Source organism: Rhea pennata, chromosome 5 (assembly GCF_028389875.1).
Source record: "Rhea pennata isolate bPtePen1 chromosome 5, bPtePen1.pri, whole genome shotgun sequence".
NCBI lineage: Eukaryota > Metazoa > Chordata > Aves > Rheiformes > Rheidae > Rhea > Rhea pennata.
Window position 1 is genome coordinate 58,625,327 of NC_084667.1, and position 25,092 is coordinate 58,650,418.

A 25,092-nucleotide genomic window follows, 5' to 3' on the forward strand; every position below is an offset into this window, starting at 1 on the left:
GTGTGTGTATGTGTGTGTGTGCACAGGCGTGTGCACACGCAAATGCACCTGAGTGCACGTGAGCATACCAGTGTGCATGCACGGGGGGCAGGAGCGCCTGCCTCCTTGCGCCTGCATCCGCGGTGGCTCCCCCAGAGCCGGTGGCCGGGAGGCGAAAGCTGCTCCTCTCCCCACTGCCGCGCCAGGGCCGGAGCGAAGAGCCGGGATGGCAACTGCAAGTCGTCACCGGGAGCTGCTAATTGAAAATGCACCGAGACCCCTACTAGCGACGAAAAAGTCGCGGGCGTGCTGCAGGGGAGAGCAGCATGCAGCAGTCGTGTTGGACTTGAACGTGGTGTGTTTGCTCTCGCCACCCTCCAGCAGGCCCCCAAACCGACCAAGGGAGGAACTAAGGTGTGAATGGGTTCACTCACTAATCTGGTGAACAGGGGCTGCTGCGGGAAAGTCCCACGAATCTCATTTTCCCTGTCTCATTCCCCAACGGCTTTCTCAAGCTCCGCACAGATGCCAAGAAACTGGAGAGCTTGAGAAAAGAGCTAACGGCAAACTGGCTTCTGGGTTGCTCCAGGCTCTGGCTCCCACCGGGGAAGCCCACGTCCCAGTGCTGGTTTAGTCGTCTCCCTGTAGACGGCCCAGGGCTGAGCCCGTCACGTGCCTCCAGGCAGTCCAAGGTCCGGCCAGGGCTGAGGCTGTGAGGGCGAGTGCTGGCAGCAGGCTGCAAAATGAAGAGCCCGTTTTTCTTCCTCGGATGCCTGCAGCTCCTTGGTGAGTACACCCAGGGCCCAACGGCAACGGAGAACATGGGTGGCCGGGCAATGACTTAGCCGTCTCAGGTGCACTTCGGGCAACCCATTTCAGAGCAGAACTGGAGGCTCCGTCACTTAAAGTGTATTTGTAATGCAAATGGAAAAATACATTTCCAAGTGGACAGAGCGAAGGAAAGAGAACGGGCTTGGGTGCTCAGCCTGTGATTTATGTATCACACTTGCTGCATCTCTGCCTCTCAGGCTTTTCTGCTCTTATTTGAAGCCAGCAGCTCTGCACCACAGGATCCATTTTCTATTGAATATGAATGTAGCTTTGATGTTCAAGGACTGCGATTCCCCGGAGACAAGGCTGATTAAATAGCACGCTGATATTTCCAGGGATGTAGAAGGTGCAGGAATGCATCAGCACAGCTGCACACGAAAAAAAACCTTTGCACAGCTTCGGCACCAGCAGATTAACCTCCTCAGTGCCGGAGCCCCTGGCCGCCGTGCACGGCCGCGCTGCGCCGATGCCGGCCGAGCCGAGCCGGGGTGCAGAGCCCTCTCTGCTGTGCATGCGCGCACACGCGACAACGTGCCGTGCAGCCGCCGCGGGTAGCCGGCGGGGACGTGACGCTTGTGCAGAAAGTGGCCGCTGAGCCTTTCGGCTGGAGCTTTAACCTCTCCCTTCCCCAGCTTTCAGCCGCTGGAAGGACACCAGTCAACCGTAGCATGGGCAGAACAACTTGCAATTAATACGCCAGGGCTTTGGCTTTAAGATTTTTTTGTCTCCCAGGCAGCGAGCTTTTTGTGGCTGCAGCCATCCTTAACTCCAAAAGCAGCTCCTCGGGTCTGATCCTCATCAGGACCCTGTCAGGGTCCTTTTCCCTCTCAAAGAGCTTTAAAGTAGATGTTGGGGGGGGAGGGGGGTTTGCTCTAATTAATGGCTCAGCCACAAGGGAACTGGAAGTTGCCCACAGTTGAGCTCAGGGAGATTGTGTGCATAGTGTCAGGCCAAAGTGAAGGATCCCGCTGGATCAGGCCTTTCCCTGGGAATAGCCTCAGTTTGGCTATTCAGCCTCAGAGTGGATGAACGTCAGCGCTGAAGGGGGTTGGAGAGGCTGGGCAGTGCAGAGCCGGGTCCCCAGGTGGGTTGTGCATCGCTTTACTTGGTGAAAGCCATACATCAAAGAATAGCAAGGTCTTTTTTTTAGTGAGTGACAAATGAAGAAAGCTTTGATTCTGCTCTAATCTTTAACTGCTATTAGCAAAAGGTTTTTCAGCCATTTTGTGGGCTCCCATCCTCCACAAGACCTTGCGTTCAGCAGGTTTGACAGATGAGTTTCCAGCCCGGCTGAGGAAGCCCCTTTGCTCCTCATCAACGTCGCTCCTCTCGAACCTACTGCTGCACACCTCAGCTCCGGCGCCTGTTCATACATAGGGCTCAGGTTAAAAATACATCATTTCCTCTTAGTCTGGACATGACTATTTACAAAAAAATTGTCTCAGCAGTGCCCCTGGCAGAGTCAGACAGCACAAATGTGCAATTAGGCTCCAAAGGAGATCATTACTTGCTGATAAAGCCTCCACAAAGCCTGCTTAGTGCACACGAGTCCAATCTCCTTCCCGACATTTACACTAGCAGCTTTGACTTTCTCCTTTGCAACTTCTTCTGCCACCCATAGCCATTCAGGCCCGCTCACGCCTGCCTTTTCTCTTCTCCTGCCACTTTCTTTCCTCACTAGTGAAAGTCAGTGGCAGCCCGACTGGAGACGACTTCCCTAGTGAGGAGGGCAGGGATGGTGAAGGGCTTGGGGTGGTTGGGAGAAGGCAAGGTGGGATCTCCCTGTGGCTCTTCCTGCCCTTGTCGCCACCTCTGCTCTCCCTGCCTTCTCCCACTGGAGCACCAACTATCTCCAGCGCTGAAGCTACACTCCTCCCCATCCACTACCCCATCCCCTCCCAAACCAGCTTTGTATTTTGCTGTGCTTTCTTTTTCTTTTTCTTTTTTTTTTCTAGAAGGAAAAGATGAAGCATATTAACAGCAAAGATTCTTATTTTTTCTTTCCTCTCTCATAACTCACTTGCCTGAAGCCATTTAATTCAGGCCACTTGAGATTCATCTTCAAGTGGAAGTCAAGCCTGGGAAATGTCAGGCTTGGTGATGCAAGTTTCAGAAGCTCTTGTGCAAATAGAAAAGGTTAGAGTGGGAACTAACCTCAGTGATGGCAGATTCCCTGAGTAAGTGGGGCCATTGCTGCTGGGAATTACAAGCAGGTGCCACCAATGCACTGTCATGGCCTGAGAGAGCCCCACTGCCATGGCTGGTGAGGACATCTCCATCTCCCCAGCCAACCCCTTCCTCTCTTTCTTAACTCCCTCTGCGAAGAAGTTTCCAACATGCTGCTAGTGGGTTCGTAGGGGAGAGGAAAGGATGTGCACAGGGAGTCAACCAACACAGTGCTGCCTCAGGCAGTGGAGACCACAATACTCCTACCCTCGAACACACCTGCATGAAACCAGCCAACTTACTGTGCTACACATGCAGGACTCACTTCAGGTGCTCTGGGCAAACCCTTTTCTCCTCTTATCTCATCCTCATGGCCCTGTTTGCTCACTTCATTCCGATTAGAAACACCAAGGATGAGAGGCTCTCTGCATCGTTCATTAGTGTCTAGTGTACTGAGGTCCCAAGCTCAGAAGAAACCACTGAACTTAAAGCTTAGGTATCTGGTTGTACGTTATTCTTGTCCGTTGCCTGCAGGCCTTTGCTGCCTTGTCTCTCCTTGTGAAGTATTGGTCCCGTACTCATCTTTCCACCTGGGTGGGATAAAAATATCACCTAAACCAAAAAAATCCCTTGCAGAGGGAGGCCCTGGGAGGAGGGGGAGGACTGGGACTCTGAAGCGCTGTGAATGCCCACACGCGCCTGCGAGCCGCGGGCGCTGCCGCGGGCGCAGCATTTCGTCTGGCCCAGCGAGGCACAGCTGACCTGTTGCACGACTTGGCGGGCTGTGTAAAAGAGCGCACCGAAACAGCCACGGGAGCAGGCTGCAGAGACGCCCTGCGCGGCGGCCGCCTCGTCCAGCTGGCGCGGCAGCCCCTCGGGGACGGCCGAGGGCATCGGCAGGGGGGTGTCCCGTGGCCATGCAGGTCTAGGCTGCAGCGGCTGTAAAACCCCCGCCGGTCCGGCGACCGCAGGAGACGCACGGGACGTGGTGCTCCCCGTGGGCCTGGCCCACGCGGTGCCGGCGCTCGAGGAGCGTTGCGTTACGGCGGGTTTCCTTGCCTCTCCCAGCTGCTGCGGTCGCTGTGTACAAAGAGTGGCTTCCAAACACCAACTTCGAAACCGCTTCCAACTGGGAGGAAGGCAGAGTCCCGTGTGCCAGCGATGTGATTCACTTTGAGAGGGACAAGGTACCTGTGGCTCTTTTTTTTTTTTTTTTTTAAACCCCAAAAATATAACATTTGGAAAAATTCCTCACCTGCTCATGGAAAATGCCCTGAGGCCTTTTTTTTGCTTTTCTTGCAGGCCATCTCTGTGTTTGTCAGGTCTCCCCACCCCGTGAAGGACATGGTAAGGCTGGGCACTGGCGCACAGGGCGGGCTGGGGGGGGAGCACAGTTAACGCGGGGTCGCAACGCGGCGGTACCGGAAACCTCCCTCCCACATGGGACTTGGACATTTTGCTCCTTAGTCCAGTCCGACTTGCAGAGAAGCCTCAGCTGGGGTGTGAAACAAGATTTACAGCAGCCCATGTTGGTCCGTGTTCTTGTGGAAATTATGGAAATTAGAGGTGGAGCCAGAAAATCCCCTTCTGTGATTATCTTTTCTTCTTAGTTTTTGTTTTAAAGACAATTTCTGTTGGAAGAAATTTGTTTTTTTTTTCCTCCCAAGAGGAAAGAAAAAAAAATCAGGAGCTGAAACCTTTGCAGTAGTCTGTTTAGGAAGCACCAAATCGTGGCAGAACAGGGACTCGCCCCAAGCAGAAGCTGAGTGAAGCTGACATAAAAATATTTTTAAATGAAAACAAACTGTTTTGGGAAACCCTAAAGCATAGCTCAAGAAATTTTCTTTCCAAACGCTGTTGCTTTTTACCCTTTTCTTCGGCAACGCCGGGGCAGGCGCGGTGTGACGTGCCCAGCACTGCGGAAGCGGCGTGCTGGAATCGGAGACCGGAGCGGGCTGCAGGGCCAAGCCTGGCCCGGGCGCCAGGAGCCCGTCCGTGCCGGGAGCCGCCAGCGAACCGGGGAGGGTTTGCTTGTTTTTACAAAATCCAAAGGCTCTGCAGGGGAGACAACGTTAAAAGCTCGTGGGCGGCGTGGCCCCAGCTTTATTTTGGAGCAAAGAGGGTTTCTTCATGGAAAAAGCACCCCGGGGTGGGGTGACTTGCCCACCGTCGAGGCGCCCGGGCCACGTGGTGGGATCTGGCCCTGGAGCTTCCTACTGCGCCGGCCGGGAGCTGCTCGCGTCGCCGGGCCGGGCCGGGCCGCCGGTTTGGGGTCGGAGGGAGGCTGCAGCCTGGCCGCGGTGCCTTTCCTCTTTTCTCAGCCGTTAAATCCCAGCAAGCCCCGGAGATTTATGTGGTCTGGTTTGTTCGGGTTGTCTCCGCCGCTAATAGATTTGATGCTTTAATAGCGCCCGGTGCCACGTTTAACTCCTCTACAAATATTGGGAGGAGTTGCTTTATTTTCATGGCATTTTAAATATGAATTTTCAAAGGAAAGAATATACTCTGGAAATACGTACAAACACCATGTAATGAATGATGTGGAATTTACCTAGAGAAGAAAAGAGCAAAATATCACTCTGGTAGGTTTTATTTTACTTGCAGATGGATGTATAATATTTCTCAAGTGCTTTCATCGGAGGCCTGCAAAGCGCATAACTGCGAAGCGACATTGCTCGTTATAGCCTTAGCCTTGCAAAAGCCAAGCCTGGGAAGCCCCGAGGCTGGCCCCGCGCTCCGACCGGCGGCGCGGGGGGCGAAGCAGGGGCTCCGTGCGGGCGCCCGGCAGCCGCCCGCCCCGAAGCCAAGCACCTGGGCTTGGTCTCAGCTGTCCGGAGAATTAATCACTTAAACCAGCAGGAATTCATTAAGCTTTCGAGTCGCCATGGAGATGCTATGCAGTCTTTGGTCAAAAAAAAGAAAATAAATAAAGGGAGGCTGCTGCTGGCTGCAGGATCAGAGGACAAAATGCGCAGCCGGCGAGGAGCTTGCGGGCGGACAGTGCCTGCTGCCGCGGGGAGCCCGTCCTTCGGCCTCCCCCAGCCCTCCTCTGCCTTGCGGGGCTGTCACCGGGGCGTGCGCACGTGCAGTCCTGTATGCATTTATGTACGGGCCCAGGGACCGAAACGGGCCGCCCGAGCCGGCGTGGCCTGGGGTGTTCGCTGTGCATGGCGATGGGGCAGAGTGTAGGTGTACCGGGACTTCAAAATATCCGTGTTTGTACTTCCAGACAGGTTGGTTTTGCTGCATTCCCACTGCTATTTCTGTGCATATACGTGTGTGTATATAAACGAAAGCAAAGTCGGGGCTGGGAGCAGGTTATCATTATAAGAAAATCATTTTTTAGTTTCTGTTTTGGTTGAATTTTTTTTGTCAGGCCAACTTTTGAAGGAGAAAATGGGAGTTTGCTGTGCGTGGGGGAAGCCCGTGAAATTCTCAGGCCAGACTGTCCGGGAGTTTCTGAGAACGGTGCTGGAGCAGGATTTCACTTGGGTGATGCTAAGTGGGAAAGAACATAATTCTTGCGAGCTGCTGAGGCCTCTCTGGTGGAGAAGGCAGGGGATGAGCGCGGCGGGCACCACGCAGGCGTCGCAAGCACGGCTCGGCACTCCTCACGCATGCGTGTGCGTGGACCAGGCTGGGAACTCGCAGTGAGATTGTGGCCGTCGCCGTCTGTTTTCGCTGCCCTGAGCTTGACTTAGTGCAGATCCTGCAGAAGACAGTGTTCAGCCCACACGGCAGCCACTTGCAGCCTGGAGGGAGGGAGAAAAAAAACGTGCATCAGATGGGATCTAAGAAGTAGGAAGTGATTTTTTTATCCTCACGGCATAAAAAAAAAAAAATGCATTATCCAGTTCCTCGCTCGGTGCTGTTTGGAAGTCTCCAGCTCAGCGCCTCCCTGGAGCAGACTCCTACCTACCCTGCGGGAACCCAGTTCCCACTTACACTTCCGAAGAAGGGGCGGCAGCAGCAGCCGACGGCCGCGTGCTGCCGGGATCGCGGGCTCGGCTTCTCCCGCTTTGGCGCGGCGGCTTTCCTTACGCAGGACCTAAGGACTGCTCTGCTTCTTGCTCTGGAAGTGCTCGGCTCTGCGGGTTTGAAGCCCGGCAGCTCCCATCGCCCTCCGTCCGGCGTGGCCATAGCGGAGCACCTGGGAGCCTATTTCTCAGGATGAGGCCAGAGTTGTTTTTAGAGCTTAATCCTCCCCATGCTTTCCCACTTCCAGACTCATTTATTGTCCAATTCGGTGGTTATTTAGTCTAAAAAAAGTGGTTTAAAGCAGGTCTCTAATTCAGCTATGCACTAAATCCAAATCCAGCTTAGGTGTAAGTGACTTTGAAGCATAACCATCACTATTTGGCTAGATTTTCTATGGTATTTAGCTGCCTAAGGAAGCCGATAAGTATTTAGCAGGCTTCCAGCGGAGCCGCAGGGTAAATCTGCAAAAAGCCTAAGATGCGCAGCGCCCCGGCGCCCGCCGCGGAGACCCCTGCTGCAGAGGCAGCCCCGCTCAGGACCGTGGTCCGGCCCCTGCGGCTCCGAGTCCTGCGGACCTCTGCGGCAGCCCGTGGTTCAGCTGCTTCCCAGGTTTCTTCTTTCCTCTGGTGTGCAGGCCAGCACTTTCCCACGGGCCGGGGCGACGCTATCTGTAATTTGGGGGGGGGGCAGGAGTTGAGTTGAGCCACGTGGGCACAACAGGCTTGTCTGATCAGGGTCGGGGCGCTGGCCCAGGTGTGTTTTATCCAGCGGTGTGGACATGGCCCCTGCAAGCCGAGGACAGGCTGGTCGAACCTCCGTGTTTGATGGTCTCCTCCTGTCGCCCCCAGACCTTCCCGCCGCTGCTCCCCCTGGGGACACCCCACTGTCCTGGGGCCTCTCCGTTACTGCCAGCCTCTAGCAACCCTCTGCATGGATAAATAGCTGCAAACACTCTTAATCTTAGCTCCCCAGGCAGAAGGAGGTGCTGCCCCGGCTTTTGCAGCCGCCGATGTGCTCCCTGTGCGCTAAGCTGCCCTAGGGGTCCGCGGCGCCCCTCGCTGTCCTTTGCAGCTCCGAGGCCAGTGACTAATTGGTCCATGGAGACCGTCCAGCTGCTCAGCTCTGGAAAGGCAGAGGAGCTTTGCTCCCGCGGGAAGGCAGCAGCGCAGCTCCGATCCCCGGAGCAGAGGGGTGACGCTAACGAAGGAAGCTGTCGCCCGGAGCTGGACGAGCGGGCGGGGGAGCAGAGGCGAGCGGGCGGGAGGATGCGCCTGCAGCGGTGCCCGCGGCGGCTCTGCCCCCTCCGGCCCCTCTTGCCCCAGACCCCTCTGGTTCCCGCGCCGAGGCAGCCTGGGGCAGGCCGGTCCCCCCCTCTGGGGCACCGCCGCTCAGGAGCGGCCGCGCGGGACGGAGCAGGGCGGGAGGACCTCGCGCCGGGGCTGGCGGCTGGGGGCACTGCCGAAACGGCTCTGCCGATGCAAGCGGGGAGGGCAGCAGCAGCGCTGGCTGACGCACGCGGGTTGCCTCCCCTGGCTCTGTGCTTCCGGAGCGGTCACAGCGACCCCGGCACCGGGCTGGCGCCGCCGCCCCCGCGCTCCTCCAGAGCCCAGCTGCACGTGCAGGGCGCCCTGCATCCCGCCGCAGCTCCCCGCCGCCGCCGCCTGACCCCGGCTCGGCCCCGCGCGGGGCAGCAAGCCTCCAGCGAGGCTCAGGCGCCTGCGGGCCGCTGGGGTCTGCCGAGGGCCTCATCTTCACCAGCATTATATTTTTAGCTGCCTAATTGTGAGGGTAGAATGTGCTCGGCTTTGCTGCAGGATGCTCCTACCCGGCTCCTGGCAGAGATTGATCTCGAAATGCCAATTGCTCTCCAGGGGCGTCGGCGCTAATGAATTGCACTGGTTTACGCTTGTCTCAGGCACAGGCGCTCCCCTCCCCCAGCCTGCAAAATAGCAGGGAATTCAGGTTAACAAGACACCAAGGAAAGGGGTTATTTTTTCCTTTTTCTGAAGTAAAGGTAAAAATTTCATGGGAGTGTGTGTATGCGGGTTTGTTTGTGTGACAGCACATAATTATAAGCCCAAATCCTGCAGACTTTTTGCTGGCAACATTCCCACTGAAGGCTTGTCTGAGAGAGGAGTGCAATAAAACTGCCTTTTGCAGTTATCGAGGATAACACCTCCCCCAGCACATTTGTTCCTTGTAGTCTAATTTCCAGCAGGAGAAATTTTTAAAGCCTGTAATGACCAGACCGGTTTGCCAGGATCCCAGGGTCTCGCAAGCTGTTCCAAGGCACGGGAGCGGATGCTGGGGGCAGGTCTTTCCTCGCGGCAGTTCGGCACAGAGGCTGCCTTCCCTCCACACTGGGGACCGTGCCTCTGCGCTCTTTGCAGCCATGCTCAGCCCCGGAGCGCTCGGTGTGACCTTGTTCGCAGTGGGAAGTTCAGAAAAATGAATTGGACCAATCTTAAGTCGATTTAGCAAATAGCTTTAAACCTCTGTTTGGGTTCTGCATCTGTAACTCTAGTGCCTTAGTTTGATTTCCCGTACTGTGCTCTCACAGGGGCTGCTATCCGGCACACTGGCTCCTCCGCACGGGAACCGCGTCTCTACGCTCTCTTCCTAGGTGATGCAGGACACACCTGCATCTCAGGTGCCCTCTAGAGATGGCTTTGGTCACTGAGACACAGTCCCTCCTGCTGACGTGTGCTGCCCCAGTGTCGCCTTCGCCTCCCGCCAGGCTAAGCCCGGCTGCTGTCTCGCGCCGTGGCCGTGCTCCCGGGAGCGGGCGCGCGCCAGCCCCTTCCACCCGCTGGCTGACGGCTGCCGGACATCCGCTGCGTTCTCGGTCCTTGCTCCAGGACACCCAGTTTCTGCTCGGAGAGCAGGATGCTGTGCCGCCGGGTCTGCGCCGGTGGTGACGCTTCTGCTGTTAGTGCGGACCCCACTGGCGTGCAGTGGTTTAACCACCCCGTGTGGGACCTGCCTCCACTACTGCACACGTTTGTCACCTAGTGAACGGGACAGTGACCGCAGTGAGAGAAACGAGCCCGGGACACATCTACGCCGCGCTGGCCTGCAGTCTGTGCGGCTTCCAGACCCAACTGCCTTTGCATCCTGCTTTTAGCCTCAGGGGTGAGGAACTGTCAGGGCCTGGGGCAGGAGCGTGGGCCCCTGGCGGGGGGAAGGCTGGAAGTCTGCTAATGTTGGTGTGGGCTTGGCAAGGTCTTCACTCTCTTTTTCCCTGAGGCTAGGAAATGTTGTTGTTTTCTTAGTTTATCATGGCTCTGCAGAACAGCTGGAGCGGGCAGTCAAGCCTGGGTAACTTGCATTTGCTAGAACCAGACTAAAACGTGCTTGGATTTTGCTTCCCATCACAAAACCAGCAGACCGTTTTGACACAAGCGGAGTCGTGGATCAGGAGAGAAATGCCAGAGCGGAGCTGGACATGGGCAGTAGGAAAGGGGCACGTTCCTGCTGCTTCCGCCCGGCTGCAGAGGGGCTGGCCAGCCCCGCTCCGAGCACGCGGCCTCGGTCGCTCCTGCAGCACCACGCTGCGTTTTGGAGAGCCGATACGACGGGCTACACGCGGCTCTAGGGGGTTGCAGTGCCAAGACCAACTTAGACACGGTGCTGCAGGGAGCAGGTGCAGGGGCCCCCGCTTCAAAATGCAAGGCAAAAAGTGGTGAGTAGACGCAGCGGAGGAACCTGATCCTGCATTAATGAGAGCGCAGCTGCACTGCTGCCAGATTATCCTACCTGCAGCCAAGTGCCTCGTTAGCTTGCAGGGGACGACGGCAAAGCCGTGTCCCACCAGCACACCGCTCTCTTGCCCGATCGCCTGCTGTGCACGTCTCAAAGGCCCGGGCAGGAGAGCCATGGGGCGGACAGGGCCCATTTCGGCAGCGGGTCGCCCTCCTCGGCGCGCCCGGAGCCGGCGGGGCGGCCGGCGGGCAGTCCGGCCTTCCCGGCTGGTCGCGCGTGCTGCCTGGGGATGAGCCCGGCCGCCCCCGCGGGTCCGAGAGGCTGTGCCGGAGGCCGCTGAGCCTCGCTTGAAGGATTTCCACTCTGGGCTGGAGCTGCCCCAGCAAAGGAGGGATTTGACGGCCGAGACAGGAACCTGCTTCCTCCAGCCTCAGTGACTGGGGTGGGTTACTGCATGCGTCCTCGGTGGCCAAGAGAGGGAAAAAAAACCCCTCCGATCCAGCACGGATGATGGACATGACGTGCCGATCACGCTGCCGTCGCTCGCCTCCGGCCGGCATTCGCTGACCAGGCAGAGCGGGGATGTGCCAGAGGCCGGCTGAAAGTCCCGCATTTCCAAAGCCGCCTTCGCAGGCCTTAGTCATTAGGTAGGAAGAGCTGCAGGTTATTAAACAGGAAAGAACTGTAAACTCAGAAGTTAGGTCTTACCCTGCCAGTCACTCCTTCCTCTCTTCTTCCTTTTTATTTCAGAAAGGCAGTTTCTTCGTTTTCAGTTGTGAACGTCTCGGGACTTCTTGGACTGTGCAGCCCAAGCTATGGGCTGAGAGCTGCACGTGGTCTTTCTTTTTTCCTTTTCTTTCCTTTTTTTTTTTTTTTTTTTTTTTTGCTGGCTTTAGTGAGAAAAAGTGTGACCGTGTTTCAGTTGTCATTACATTTGCTAATGAAGACCAAGGAGATAAGTCATTTACCAGTATCAGGGATGGGAAATGACTAATGGGACTCTAAGTAGCTCACTGTATTAATGACCCTGGAGTACAGGTTGGCAGGAGTAAGAGAAAGCAGATGAAACTGCCAGCTTTTTGGCACTGGTCCTTTGGTATATGTCATTGCTCAGTTCAAAATGTTCTTGGAAAGTGTCCCAGCCTATATGTGATTTCTATACTAAACTACCAATTGCAGAAAGCCACTTTCCCAACCAGAGTCTCCATTTGTCCTCTGCAGTGAGCTGTGATGCTTAAGTCTCTGCTATGTTAAGAAAAAAAAACAGTGCAAATTATTTACAAACTAATACCCACTGGGCAACTGAGCTGCTTCTGAAACGCTGGCCAGGGGCATGCATCTTGGGGAGAACTTGTTCAGCTCTGTTTCAAACCAGTAAGCAATACCACTGCCTGCCTGTGGGGCCTGGTGGTGAATGTAAAGTAGGTCTCTGTGGGCTGGGAGTTTAGCTGTGGATGCTGGCATGGGGGAGGCCTTCCTCAGAAACTCCTGCCGAGCAGCTCTTGCATTTCATCTTCTGCAGATTCGGTGATTCCTTATGCTAGCTTGCACACTTGCAGTTTTACTTCCAGCGAACGTGTGTACATGTGTTTGGGGCAGTCCCTGTCATATGTGTCTGGTCTAGAGCTCAATGTGAACTGGTCAATAACTGGGATGGTGTGTGTGCTGGGGCCTCTCCTTTCCCCACCACGCTTTCACTGCAGGGGGGATGTGGACATCTTTCTTTGGGTTTGAAAACTCCAGCCAGCCTAGGTTGTAGACCTCTGTGGTGGAGAAGGATCTTCAGCGTTAGCTGGAGAAGCTACATCTTCTCCAGACAGTGGATCCAGATCCCAGCAAGCTGGCAACATCAGCATTGAAGATGTGGGGCAGATTCAGAGAGAGGCTAAGAGACCTTTTAGTCTGCTTCTCCCTACTGGCCATGAGTGCTGCTAACCCTGCATCTGCTGTGATCCCATCCAGGTCCCTCTCTACAGCAATATCTCGCCTCTAGTCCCTCATAGGCACATAAGGATGTGGTTGGTCATTGGACTGGCTTTTGCATATTTTTTTTGTGTGTGTGTTCATCTTTAATCAACAAAGCTTACTTCACCCCCAGTGTCCCCCCACTGAACTCAGCTAGATCGCTATAGCTTTCTTTCTAAGCCATGTGAGCAAGTGTGAATTCTTACCAGTTTTTCCTTGCTTATAATGCATGCACAAAATGCTTTTGCATTGCTTCCTGGAGAAGGGTGAGTGAAGCAGTTTACAAGCATAGGTACCTGTTTGTCTAGGTATAATCTTTGTGGCATTTTTCCCCCTCTAGTTGATTTTTTAAGCTCTGAACAAACAACCTGCTGGATAGAAAAGCTCATTGCATCACTCGTGACCACCTTAAGGGGTTTGGGAAACTCAGATATGCAACCTCAGTCAATGTGTTTGGAAAAATCTACTGGTGAACGAGATCTCATTCAGCCAGAGAAGAGGGCAGGGATTTACCAACCCAGAGGTCTTGATCCAGCCACAGTACTCATGAAAGCCAACTTCCAAAGGCTGGGAAAACATAGCAGGACTAGCTAAGTCATAGACCTGGTATGTCACTCATCCCTACCACCAGCAACTGCTGTCTGCTTGTTCTTCCTCTCTCACAAAGATCTCTTCAACTGTGGGCCTGAGTGCCCAGAATTGGCTGCAGTGAAGATCTGGTAGCATATGATGGCAAAAAGCATCAAATATATCCAGTCAAAAAACCTATCTTGAAGAGCTCAGGTGGTACCCATCAGCCTACAGCCAGCTGGCTATCCTTCCTGCTTAGGCCGGTGATGCTCCACAAACTTGGCCAGGGTGGCAACCCAGCAAACTGAGAGTCCAATCCCCAATGGCTGGTGAGAGAGACAGCTATGAGGGCCTGGCACTGCTCCTGCCTGAGCAGGCGAAGCAAGCCTTGGGAGGAAGGGTCTACCTAGCCAGACTCAGCTGGCTGGCAGCCCTGATCGTATCCGCCCTGGGTACTTGGCATTAGTTGACTATCACAAAGTGTCCAGCAGCCTGATCCCAGATGGGCTTGGAGGAGCACAAGCAGGAACATCTCTGAAGTGAAGGACCTTGTAAATGGAACTGGTAACATAAATCTTGCCTCACTCAAAGCAGGCCAAGTCCTGAGCCTCATCATGTTACTAGATATTGCTTTTATATCTGCAGATAAAGAATACTTTGACATTGTTATCCTAACAGACCTTTCAGCCTCTTTTAATGCTTCAGCCTGGGAAGAACTTTCCTTACTCGAGAGAGAATTTTGTTGAATATGATGGTGTGGTTTCCAGTTAGGCACTTCACCTCTGGTTAGTGGGGAGACTACATTCCCTGGGGGCAGATGGTGCCCTGGCCTCACTTATTCTACTCTTCATCACCTTTTGTCTAGACCAGAGTGAAGTGCAGTGCTCCTGGATCTGAAACAGGTGGTACCTAAGAGCAATGTGAGCTCTTCTCTGTGGCAGCTGCTCTCTGCTCTGGCTTCTCACGGTTTGTGAAGCAAAAGGATGATCTGGGCTATGGACTTCAAAGCACTGCAACGTCAAGTCACAAAGCGTATGAAACAGCTGCTTGCAGCTTGAGGATGAGGAGCTTTTTGCCTCGATGAAAATGCCGACACAGGTGGTCCCCGTATGGACTAGCGCATCCTCAGGCATGATTACCGTAAGAACAGAGAGCTCTCACAACTCATGTGTGATAGTCATTCCTTAAGCCTTGCTTATCTATATGTACATTTGAAGACTGATCAGGTAGACAAAATGTTAAAATCCAACCTAACACTTCTCCCTGCCCACAGGACCCCATGTGTGGGCAAAATGCAGTCCTGGCGAGCTTCCAGCTACTCTCTGAAGACTGATGCTAAAAAACCCTGGATAGACTAAATTAGAGGAGAACAGAGCCTTGAACATTACTCATTCCTTGACACATGAAAATAAAGGGGAAAACCCAACGTTTTCTTGAGCAATTTGTAAACGGAAAATAAGATGAACCGGACTGAACAAGCCATGTGTTATAAATGAGTTTCTCAACTCGGTTGTTTGCTAAAATGTGTCCTGGAGTCAGCAACACTGGCTGGTGACCTGGCCAGCTAGAGCTCTTCAGTGGGATGATCCCCAGATGCAGAGCAAGCTGGAGTGCTGTGCACCTTGAGCTAGGCAGGATTTGCCCATGTGGCCATGAGCAGATGCTTTGCCTGGCTCAAGCCAGGCAGACATGGACTCTGCCTACCTGGTGGTGATGTCTTACAGAGCAGCTCTAGCTATGGCAGTGCAGCTAGTTAGATGCCACTGTGTGTTTTCCTTAGCTCGCTCCAAGGGCAAATTCATTAGCTGACCTCTCGTCAAGCTTTGGTTGACCCTGTGTATTATTTTTTTTAATCATCTCATGTGCTGCGTGTAAGTGGGTGTGGCAGACGGATGTCAACATGGTGAGACATGCTGAATGGCATGGTGGTGTCCTCAGTTAAAGCTATTTCCAAGTGTCAATGGGACAAGCTAGGACAGATTTATAAGGACCCATCATTCAATAAACACATTCATGTTGGTCTATGCTAGCAAAGTGCAAGTTGGGACAGCCTCAGCCGCAGCCTTGCCTGGGGATGGAGGGGACCTGGCTCTCTGCTGGTGGCATCCTAGGTCCATTTCAGAGATGGCTGGGAGCCTATATACCTAAGAAGCTGTTGAAAGGATTTATTTTTGCTTTGTCTTGTTCTTTTTTCCCTAAACACATCATGATTTTGTGTTACTATAAGATGAAGTGAAACTGCCTTTCCACATCACAGCGTCCCCCTCTGTAAAGAAAAGGAGATGATGCTTTCCCATTGCACCGGGCACGGTGAGGGTAACTCCTGCTGATTGTAAAGTGCCTGGGAGACGGTGAGGATAATAGACATCTGAATAATTACCATGGTTATTTGATTACGAGCCTGGGTGGCTGGCAGCGGGAGCGCGCAGTGATGTTTTGAATCCCTTTGTCTAGTACCTTCCACTGAACGGAGAATTCATCCTGGCATCTGGGGCAGGATTTGCAGCTTTTGACGGCAGCTGGGATCCAGGATGTGACTCAGGTATTTTGTGCCCCGACTAGTCACTCAATCAGCCCTTAATCATGCAAATTCAGCACAAACGCTTCTACAAAGGTCTTTGCTATCCCACCTCAGAGTAAAGCGAATCACTCCTCTTTTAATATCTACCTTTCTTTGATGACCTCCTTTGCATCAGATTTGTCTCTTTCTGCCAGATCACCTGTCTTCTAAAAAAATAATTATACCAGGGAAGTCTTTGAAGTTGTAGCAGAGGTAAATATTGTTTGCATTTTACCCTGTCTATTAAGCACGTAGCCACATCAAAGTCCTCATTTTCTTTGCCATAGTATTTCTAAAGAAAACTGGTTATGAATTACACACCCAGGCCTCAGAGAGCTGAACCACAGCCATTTCAGAAAGTTGGCCTTTGGCCCAGCCAGTATTTGCGTAAAGGCATTTCAGCGCTAACACATCATTCAGCCTCCTGCTAGTCTCAAACTGAGATTTGCAATGACTGAGGTAGCAGCTTCGTTTTATCGGTGCCTGTTATTAGCTTGAAAGCTGTTTGCGAGGGAGAGGTATTTTTGGTATTTAAAAGAGATAAATAATACTTTCAGTGGCAAGCGACTTTTTAGTTCAGCTGCAGAAAAGCAACTAGACTCAAAAAGTGGAGCGTGAGGAAGAGCCGCGTGTGCACTGGGGCCCCAGTGGGCAGCTCTGAACTGCAAGGAGGATCAACGTGGGTTGCCTCTGCCCCCGGGCAAAAGCGCCTGGGAAACTGGAAGGAGCAGGGCTAGGAAAGTAAAGGCACCAGTGGGTCTGTCTGGAGGAGGGACTGCAGCCTCTGGCTGTTCAGGGTCGCTACCAAAAATCCTCCATCACTGTCATTTTTCCCCACTGGATCTGTTTGACCTGTTTCGGACGTGCTTGGGAAGCCCTCTCCCGTTTGCACACGGCTTTAGCTTCCCACCCTGGGATGCTCCCGTGAGCATTTTCACGGATAGATTAAAAATAAACTATTAAAAATAAATAAAAATATATGAATATATAAAAAAAAACAGTCGACAAAAAGCCATATGATATTGGTAAAAAAATTGGTAAATGGTAAAATCGATATTAATCGGTAAAAATCCAGCTGTTGGGGAGGGCTGGGCTGCGAGGCGGGCATCGCGCCACGCTGCTGAGCTGGGTCGCGCTCACCGCTCTCGCCGCTCTCGGCAGGCTCGACCGCCAGGTTCGGGGACGCCGAGGGGCTCGCGTGGTTCGACCCGGCGCTGTGGCAGACGGCCGCCCAGCCGGGCGGCGGGCACATCTTCGCCGTGGATGAGGAGCGCGTCCCATGCCAGTACGACGATGTTATCTTTCAGCCCGAAACCTCCTTCCGGGTAAACGTCGACTCATCGCAGGGCATGATTCATCTCCGGAGCATCTCTCTCATGGGTCAGGTAACGCGGGGCGGCTGAGAAACCCGGCGGTGTGCTCGGCTCACGCCTCCTCGCCACGGCCCCCAAAGTAGGTCACAAGGAGAGGGAGCGCGGGAACCCAGCGGGTTCACACCCGCGAGCCCCGCAGACCGGGCACCGGGTGCCAGGCTCCTCTCCAGGGTGGGAAAAAGCTCTTTGGAGCCTTGCACGGAGGTTTTTCTGAGGCACCAAGCCGTGGGAGCGCTGTGCCTGCACCACGGTGGGGTGGACCTGGCTGAGGCAGGCAGAAACGGGGGTGGCCGAGGGCTGCTCCGGGCAGCTCGAGCCTCCCCATCCCTTTGGGACTGTCTCAGGCACTGGCCGGCCCAAAAGCGGGGCTGGCACCGTAGCCGTGCTGGTGTCCAGGCTTCCCGAGGGAGCAGCCCGCTCCGTGCCGCGGGTGGGCTGTCCCCCCCACCCCGAGGGCGTGCGAAATCCTCCCGCCGCGTCAGAGCAGGGCCACGCTGCCCCGGCAGCCGGCGGGCGAGGGGATCGCTGGCGGCTGCGTGGGCGGGAGCCGTCCACAGCCGTTCGCTAGCCCCGGATGCACGGACACGCTTCCCAGCTCGAAGGAAAGCGTCTCGGGTCCAGCCTTTTTCTCCTGTAACTAAGAGCTGATAAATTGAATTCTCTGGTCCAGCAGAAAGAGGGAAAACAAGACGCCCCCCCCCCCCCCCAAGTCTGCTGGCGTTATTGCTCCTAGTGATGTGTCTTTGTGGTCCTTCTCCCGTTTTATATCGGAAAAATCTTCCCCGTTGGCCCCACGCAAAAGCCAAGAAGGGGGGAGCGTGCAGGAGCGCGTCGGGGCTCGCCGGCCGGCGAAACCACCCCGGCCTCGCTGCGAACGCGCGCCCGCTCGTGTCGCTCTCCCCCCGGGCAGACGTTCGGCAGCACCGCGGCCCTGGCCGCCTACCTGCGGGGCCCCTCCGCGCCGCTGCAGTTTCACGGGAACGGCACTTTCCAGGTGTCGGGCGCCGGGTGCCCGGATAAGTCCGGCTGCGTCTGCGGGAACGCCCAGGTGAGCCCTCCGCCCCAAACCCGGGAGCTTTGGGGGGGGGGGTGTCCCCGGGGCTCGGCACGGGGGCACCCGGCCCGCCGGCGGGTCCCGGGGGGGCTGACGCTGCCCCCGCTCTGCTTTAGGACGGCCACCGCATCTGCGCGGCGCTGCTGGGGGCGGCGGGGAGGCCGTGCCCCGCGCCGGCGTGCCGGAGCCCGCTGCGGCCCCTGGGCCACTGCTGCGGGGTCTGCGGTGAGTGCGGCGCCCCGGCCCCCTGCCCCTCGCCCTGCCCCGCCGCCCCTTCCCCGCGCTCGGGGTGGGGGGGGCTTCGCCTTTCCCCCTTCGCCGGGGACCTGCTGCTGGGGGGCTGCAGGCTCTGGTGGGCTGGCGGGGGGGGGTGCAGAGGGGTGCTGCTCCCCGCCTCTCGCTTCGCTTCACGTTGCTCCCCCAGAAGTGGTGTTAAAGCAGAACCGGCTTTAACACCGCTGCGGAGGAGAGCCCCCGGCGCGGGAGGCAGCCCCAGCCCCTCGGGGGCGGCAGGGCTCGCTGCAGGCGTGCAAGCGGGGCGACCAGCGCGGGCACGCTTGCGCCCGGCCCCCCGGGGCTTGGTGAGCTGGGAGCAAGCCGCGAGCGCGGGCAAGTCCTGCAGCGGACTTGCCGAAGCCGCCGGCTGCCGCGGCTGCTGTTTGGCAGCAGGGAGAGCCGAGGTCCAGCGACCGTGGGTGCAGAGGACCGGGGTGGGGGCAATAGCGCCTCTGCCCTCCCGATCGGTGGAGGAGCTAAGGGACGTGCGCTTAGAGAGGTGGCCAAGGACACGGGTGACCCACCGGGGTCCCGGAGAGCCCAGGCCAAGCGCTGTGCCGCAGCACCGCTCCCCCGGGGCCCGTCCACCCGCCCGGCTAGCGAACGTCCCTCCGAGGCGTTAGCACGGCTCCGGGAGCCGGTGCCGAGCTGCGGACCTTTGTCCCTGCCGCCGGTTTATCCTGCCAGGATGTCAAAACTCATCAAGCTAATAGGACTCTGCTGAGTTTATGCAATGGCAAACACTCAAAGGAAATGTTTTCATGGTTTTTTTTCACAGTAATGTCATCTTTCCAGCAGCGAGTTTATTTCATTTAAAATAGCATACATATTTAAAATAAACTGTAACTGACACATTGACAGTATTCCCTCTGCACGCGTCTGCCTATGCATTAATCTACCTAGGAGGTTAAGTGGAGTTTTTCTTACACAATTTTAACTGTTATCGTACCAAATTCATTAAAACGGCGCTATCTGTTTCTCAGATGTGCCCATAAAAGCAGAGCCTTTAAAAGCCGTTAGGAGAACGTCCCATTTCAAGAAAACATTCACTTGCCTTTTTCTCAAGGAAAATACTTGAATCAGTGACTGCAGTGCAGCGATACGGGGAATATGAGCATCCCCTCCTCTGTGCTTTACACCCAAAGAAACCGCGGCACTGCTGAATCGCAGCCTTGCAGCCTTGAAATCCAGATAAACACAGAGCTTCCCGCAGGAACGTGCAGGAAAAGGCCTCCAACAGAAGGCTGCTCTCGGCAATATGGTGGAAAAGAAAAGCTTTCAGCCGAAACCAGTCAATAAAAACAGCAGCGAGCAGGAGCAGATGCTCCCGGGGCTCCGCTCGGACCCGGCCGCGGGCCCGCTGCTCCTCGCGCTATGCCGAGAGCGGGTTGTCCGGAGGCGCTGCAGAGCCCCGCGTGCCTCCGGCGGCAGCCGGCATCGGGCTTCATGCCGGCAAGCACGGCGACCGGCGCCGGCGCAGCTCCATGACCGGCGCCAGCGGGGTGACCCTGCGCTCTGTCTCGTCTCTCTGTTTTCGGGCTGCAGGAGCCACTGTTCACCTGGAGTTCGCTCCCAGCTTTGACCTGCAGAAATACCGCGACAGGCTTGTCCGAGCCTTCCTGAGCCTGGTACGTCGGCTGGCCGGCGGGCCGGGGGCCCGCGGGCGCGGGGAGGCGGCTCGTGCCGGGACGCCCGCGGCCCGGAGCTGCCGTGGGTGCGGGTGTGCTCGGGACTCGCACCAGCAGGATCAACGCCTGAACGTTGCTCTGTTGGTCCGGAGCTGGAAGCTTCCTGCCCTCCTTACGGCTGCACGCATCTCACCATGTAGTTTACGGGGCGTGCTGCACTCAGTCGCTCCCTCGGCTGCGGGTCAGGCAGGGGGGTTGACTGGCTGGTCTCCGTCGCGGATGTGGGAGCTGCTGGCTCCCACAGGAATCATCCGGAGAGCATTCCTGGTGCTCTCGCCTGTGCTGGGGGGATGCTGCATGCCAGGGGAGCCCGTCACAGCTTCCCGGGGTGGGAGAGGGGAACCTAGCATTTGGGAACATCAAAGGCAATGCAATAACAGGAATGGCACTTCTGTGGTGGGTTTCACTTGAAGATCTCTGGATGGGCCTAATTGGTACATCCATCATGGCTGTCTGTGGACGTGACTCTAATCTCTGCCTACTGCTTTCTTTGCATGTCTTTTGCATTTTGAAAAGCCCCAATACGCTGCAGTTCAGATGGCGATATCCAAGGTACACAAAGCACAGACCTTCCTGGGAGTCGCACTGCGAAGCTCCACGCCTGTCATCCAGGTGGTGCTCATCGATGACCGGACTGGGTCGCAGACAGGCACTGTTGCTGAGCAGATGGCTGCAGACATCATGAGCGACATCGCACAGCACGGTAACACTGCCTTTCTCCTTGCCTGGGCTCCAACGGCTGCATCTAACCCACCGCTGATGGCAGCTCCTTGCCTCCCCACCAGCAGCTCTTCCTCACCCACTCCTGTCAGCTGTGGCACATTTGCTAACCCTGCGTCCCTGCTCTTTCAGCAGCAACGCCCTGTGATGGGAATCACAGGCTATCAAGGGGCTGTTCGGTCGATGCTCCCTGCGTTGAAAACACTTGATTGCCTGGAAATGGCATCTGCTGTGCACGGCTTTAAAGCACTGCCTTTGTCCTCCTCCTCTCTATTCTAGTCTGGCTCAGCTCTAAACCTTCCTAAAACGCATGTGTGCTGCTTTTCTAAAGATTTTGTTGGTGAAATTTTGCTTACCCAGAAGTTGTACCATCATAATAGGACAGCAGTGTGAGAAGAACAGAATCACGGACTTAATTACTGAGGTTGGCAGGGACCCCTGGAGATTGTCTAGGCCAACTCCCTGCTCAGGGTAGGGTCAGCTAGAGCAGGTTGCCCAGGACCGTGTCCAGTCAGATTTCGAGTATCTCCAGAGAAGGAGACTCTACAACCTCTCTGGGCAACCTGTTCCAGTGCTCAGCCACTCTTACTGTGAAGAAGTATTTTTCTCGTGTTCAGGTGGAATTTCCTATGTTTACTTTGTGCCTGTTGCCTCTCCTCCTGTCACTGGGCACTGCTGAAGAGTGTCTGGCTCTGTCTTCTTTACACCCTCCCATCAGATATTTGTACACACTGATAAGACTTTCCCTGAGCCTTTTCTTCTCCAGGCTGAACAGTCTCAACTCCCTGTATGATGGATGCTCTGATCCCTCAATCCTCTTTAAGGCCCTTTGCTGGACTTGCTCCAGTATGTCCATATCCTTCTTGTACTGGGGAGCCCAATCCTGGACACAGTACTCCACATATGGCCTCACCAGTGTCGAGCAGAGGAGAAGGATCACCTCCCTCGACCTGCTGGCAGTATGTTCTGCTTCATGCACCCCAGGATAGCTTGTTTTACCGTGAGAGCTCATTGCGGTCCCATGTTAACTCCTTGTCCACCAGGACCCCCAGGTCCTTTTCTGCAAAGCTGCTCTCCAGCTGCAATGCTAGAGGTGGATACAGTCATATCAGTTGGGAGATGCTGATGGAAGCGTAGATCATAACTGAGGAACAAGGCACAAAGCTGTGTTAGTATAAGACTTTATTATCCTGGTTGAGGCTACATAGCTGTTTAGTTCCTCCTTGCCTTGGGGAAATGAGCTTAACCAGGGGAGCAGCAATGGCTGCTTGTGCATGAATCAGGGCAGTGTGCGGATGGTGGGGGTGAGTGTTGCACTGTCCAGACCTTACTTAATATTTGTTCTCACCGTTTCCCAGGTGAAGCACTTGGCATATCCAGCAGCAAAATGGAGGTGGCCACTGGCAGCATGTTCAGCGGGCAAGCAGGAATCAGCCCATTGAGGAAGATCTTAACAGGGACAATTTCAACCCTGCTCTTCTGCCTCCTGCTGCTCGGAGGGATGCTCTTTCTCTACAGGAAGGGAATGCTAAGGTAGGAAACGTGCTCCTGGAGGCACTGTATGGGTAATATTGGCAACCACTGCAGCATACAGTTGGGCAGCCCAGGCCAGTGGCGAATGCCCCAGCTCCTCAGCATCTTCCAAGCCTGGGGCTGCTCCTCAGCTTCTGCTACTGTAGGGCAACTTGTTACTGAACGCTGGCCTTGCAGCCAGCCTTGCACCGGGAACCACAGCTTCATCCCTCCTGCCACCTCTGGGTGTAGCCAGGCACTCCTCTGTTGTACTGGAAGATACTGGTTCCTTGTTTTGTTTGGAGGCAGGCATAAACCAAAGCAGGATTCATGCTATGCTCATTTAGATCAAGGATCCAGCCAGGGCAGGGTGGGAAGGTCCGAGATGACTGAAAAGGCAGCTTTATACGCTTACTCTGGCAATGCAGCTTCCTCCACAGCCAAGAGGGACCTGCTGCTTGGCGCTGTGCGGTGTGCTGTGCTTGGAGCAGGAGCAGGGCTGTGCTGACCTTGCTGCTCCGTGGAAACCTGCTGCTCCCAGTAGCCTTTAGTTTGCAGCCCTGCGTGGGGATGGAGAACTGACACTGCCTGCTTTTAAACAAAAATACACAGAAATGATTCAAAATATTTGTCCTACGGCTTCGTAGTCAGGAAAGCATCAAGAAAAGAAAAGAAAAAAAAGGGCAGTGCTGCCCTCCGCTAGCGCCGTCGTCATTAGTACTGCGCAGAGAGCAGCGCAGATCCACGGGGAAGGACGAAAGCGACCGCGGCACCCAAGCGTAGCGCAGCCGCGGAGCCGGGCGGAGAGGGCCCGTCTCGCGCCTCTCCTCCCTGCGAGGCAGAGGTGGGGTGGGAAGGGCTCAGAGGGCGGGAGAGCCGCCCCGCCAGCCCCGCGCGGCGCGACGCGGCCGGCCCCGCGCTCCTCCGGGGGTCCCACCGCCTCGGCGTGGCCGTGGCGCGCGGCCCGGGCTTGGTTGCCACCGCGTCTCCGGAGGCCGGGACGTGGCGGCCCGCAGCGCGCGAGGGGCCGGCCGGGAGCGGGGCCGGGAGCGGGGCCGGGCCGGGGGGTGCCGGCTGCCGGCGCGGTGTCGCGTTGGGGCGGCTCAGAGGCAAAAAGCAGGTGGCGGAAAGGAAACGGGCAGCGCAGGGACGGGCCGGCGGCGGCCCGTGACCCCTCAGCACCTGCCGCGCCGGCACAGCGTTTCCTAGCAATAAACCAGCGCCTTCATTTCATTCCTAAATAAACCTCCCGGCCCTGTAATTGCTCCTTGATGATTTATCTCCCGCTGACGCGCGTTTGGATGCCGGACACGCCTCCGAAACAGGCGCTGTCAGCACCAAGAGGGACCTCGGCTGCGGAGCCGCTCGGATGGGTACCCCGGGCGCAGGGCGACACGGGCAGCTGACCCCCTGATCTCTTCCGCAGGCTGCCCCGGCCTGGGCGCAGAGCGCGGGGCCTGGCGTCCCCGGAGCCGGCGAGCGGCAGAGGGTTTGACAACCCCATGTTCAACGCGCCCACGGACACCACGGTGAGTCACCGTCCGCATGGGTTCTGCCATTGCCGGGGGCTGCGGGGACCCTCCTGCCCGGATGCGGGTTTCTGTCCCTGCTCGAGAGAGACGGTGCTCAGCACTGCACCCGTAACGCTCAGCGCTGCACCCGTAACGCTCAGCGCTGCACCTGTGATGTGCACTGTCGCACCTGCAATGCAGCACTGCACCTGCAGCATGCAGCACTGCGCCTGCAGTGCACAGCGGTGCACCTGTAATGCAGCATGTTTCACCTGCAGCAAGCAGCACGGTACCCCCAAGGCACAGCACTGCACCCCCAACGCACACCATTGCACCCCCAATGCACACCAGTGCACCTGCGATGCGCAGCACTGCACCCCCAAGGCACAGCACTGCACCCCCAAGGCACACCAGTGCACCCCCAAGGCACAGCACTGCACCCCCAACGCACACCAGTGCACCCGCGATGCGCAGCACTGCACCCCCAAGGCACAGCACTGCACCCGCGATGCGCAGCGTTGCAAACACGGTGCACCACGCTGCAGCTGCAGTGCCCAGGGCGGGGGTTTCTCACAAGGGAGGAGCTTGTGTGACGGCCCCATCTCTGGTGGCCACACCAGGCTGGCCCCTCGCAAGTGCCTCGGCTCCAGAGCTCAGCGCTGCTGCGGCGCCTGCAGTGAGGAGGGGGCTGCTCGAGCTTTGCTTCACGTCTCCGGCGGGTGTTTTTCCCTCTCTTGCTGCTGCAGGAGCCTCCGGGCGCTGCCTCCGGTGAGGACACGCGGCAGGAGATGGCTCTCAAAGACAGCCAGGTCTTCTACCTGAACCCTCTGTACGACGAGCGCGAGGTCGACGTCTGACGGCGCACCCCAGCCCGGCCGTGGCAGCGCCGCCGCGGCCCCCCCGGCCCCTCGCAAGCCCCCTCGTGCAGCCAGGGCGCGCGGCGCTGCGAAGGCGGCAGCGCCAGCACCGAGGTGCCGAAATGCATTTCGCGATACGTCCCCTTTCCCTGCCCAGAGCCCCCGGAGGCCCTGTGGCTCGAACGGGTGATTTGGAAATTATGGAGATGCATGCAAATATATGCAAATTCACATGCTGCTGGGGTTTCAGTAGGGCTCGTTGGCATATACCATAAGGAAGCAGCTATTTTAAGTTTATAATACTTGGTTCTCATCTCTGGAAGACGTAATCTCTTCCCCAAGGCCTCGGA

General features: G+C 56.3%; 1 protein-coding gene across 1 annotated transcript; it reads left to right on the forward strand.

Moving 5' to 3' along the window:
* Positions 1-205: 205 nt before the first annotated feature.
* On the forward strand, positions 206-24,742 carry AMN (amnion associated transmembrane protein). Its single transcript, XM_062577696.1, is given in 13 exon segments — positions 206-395; positions 697-765; positions 4,045-4,163; positions 4,279-4,323; positions 15,646-15,733; positions 16,913-17,136; positions 18,035-18,172; positions 18,295-18,403; positions 20,000-20,082; positions 20,659-20,845; positions 22,221-22,404; positions 23,801-23,903; positions 24,632-24,742. Coding segments are annotated over 13 exon segments (1,650 nt in total).
* Positions 24,743-25,092: the final 350 nt, after the last annotated feature.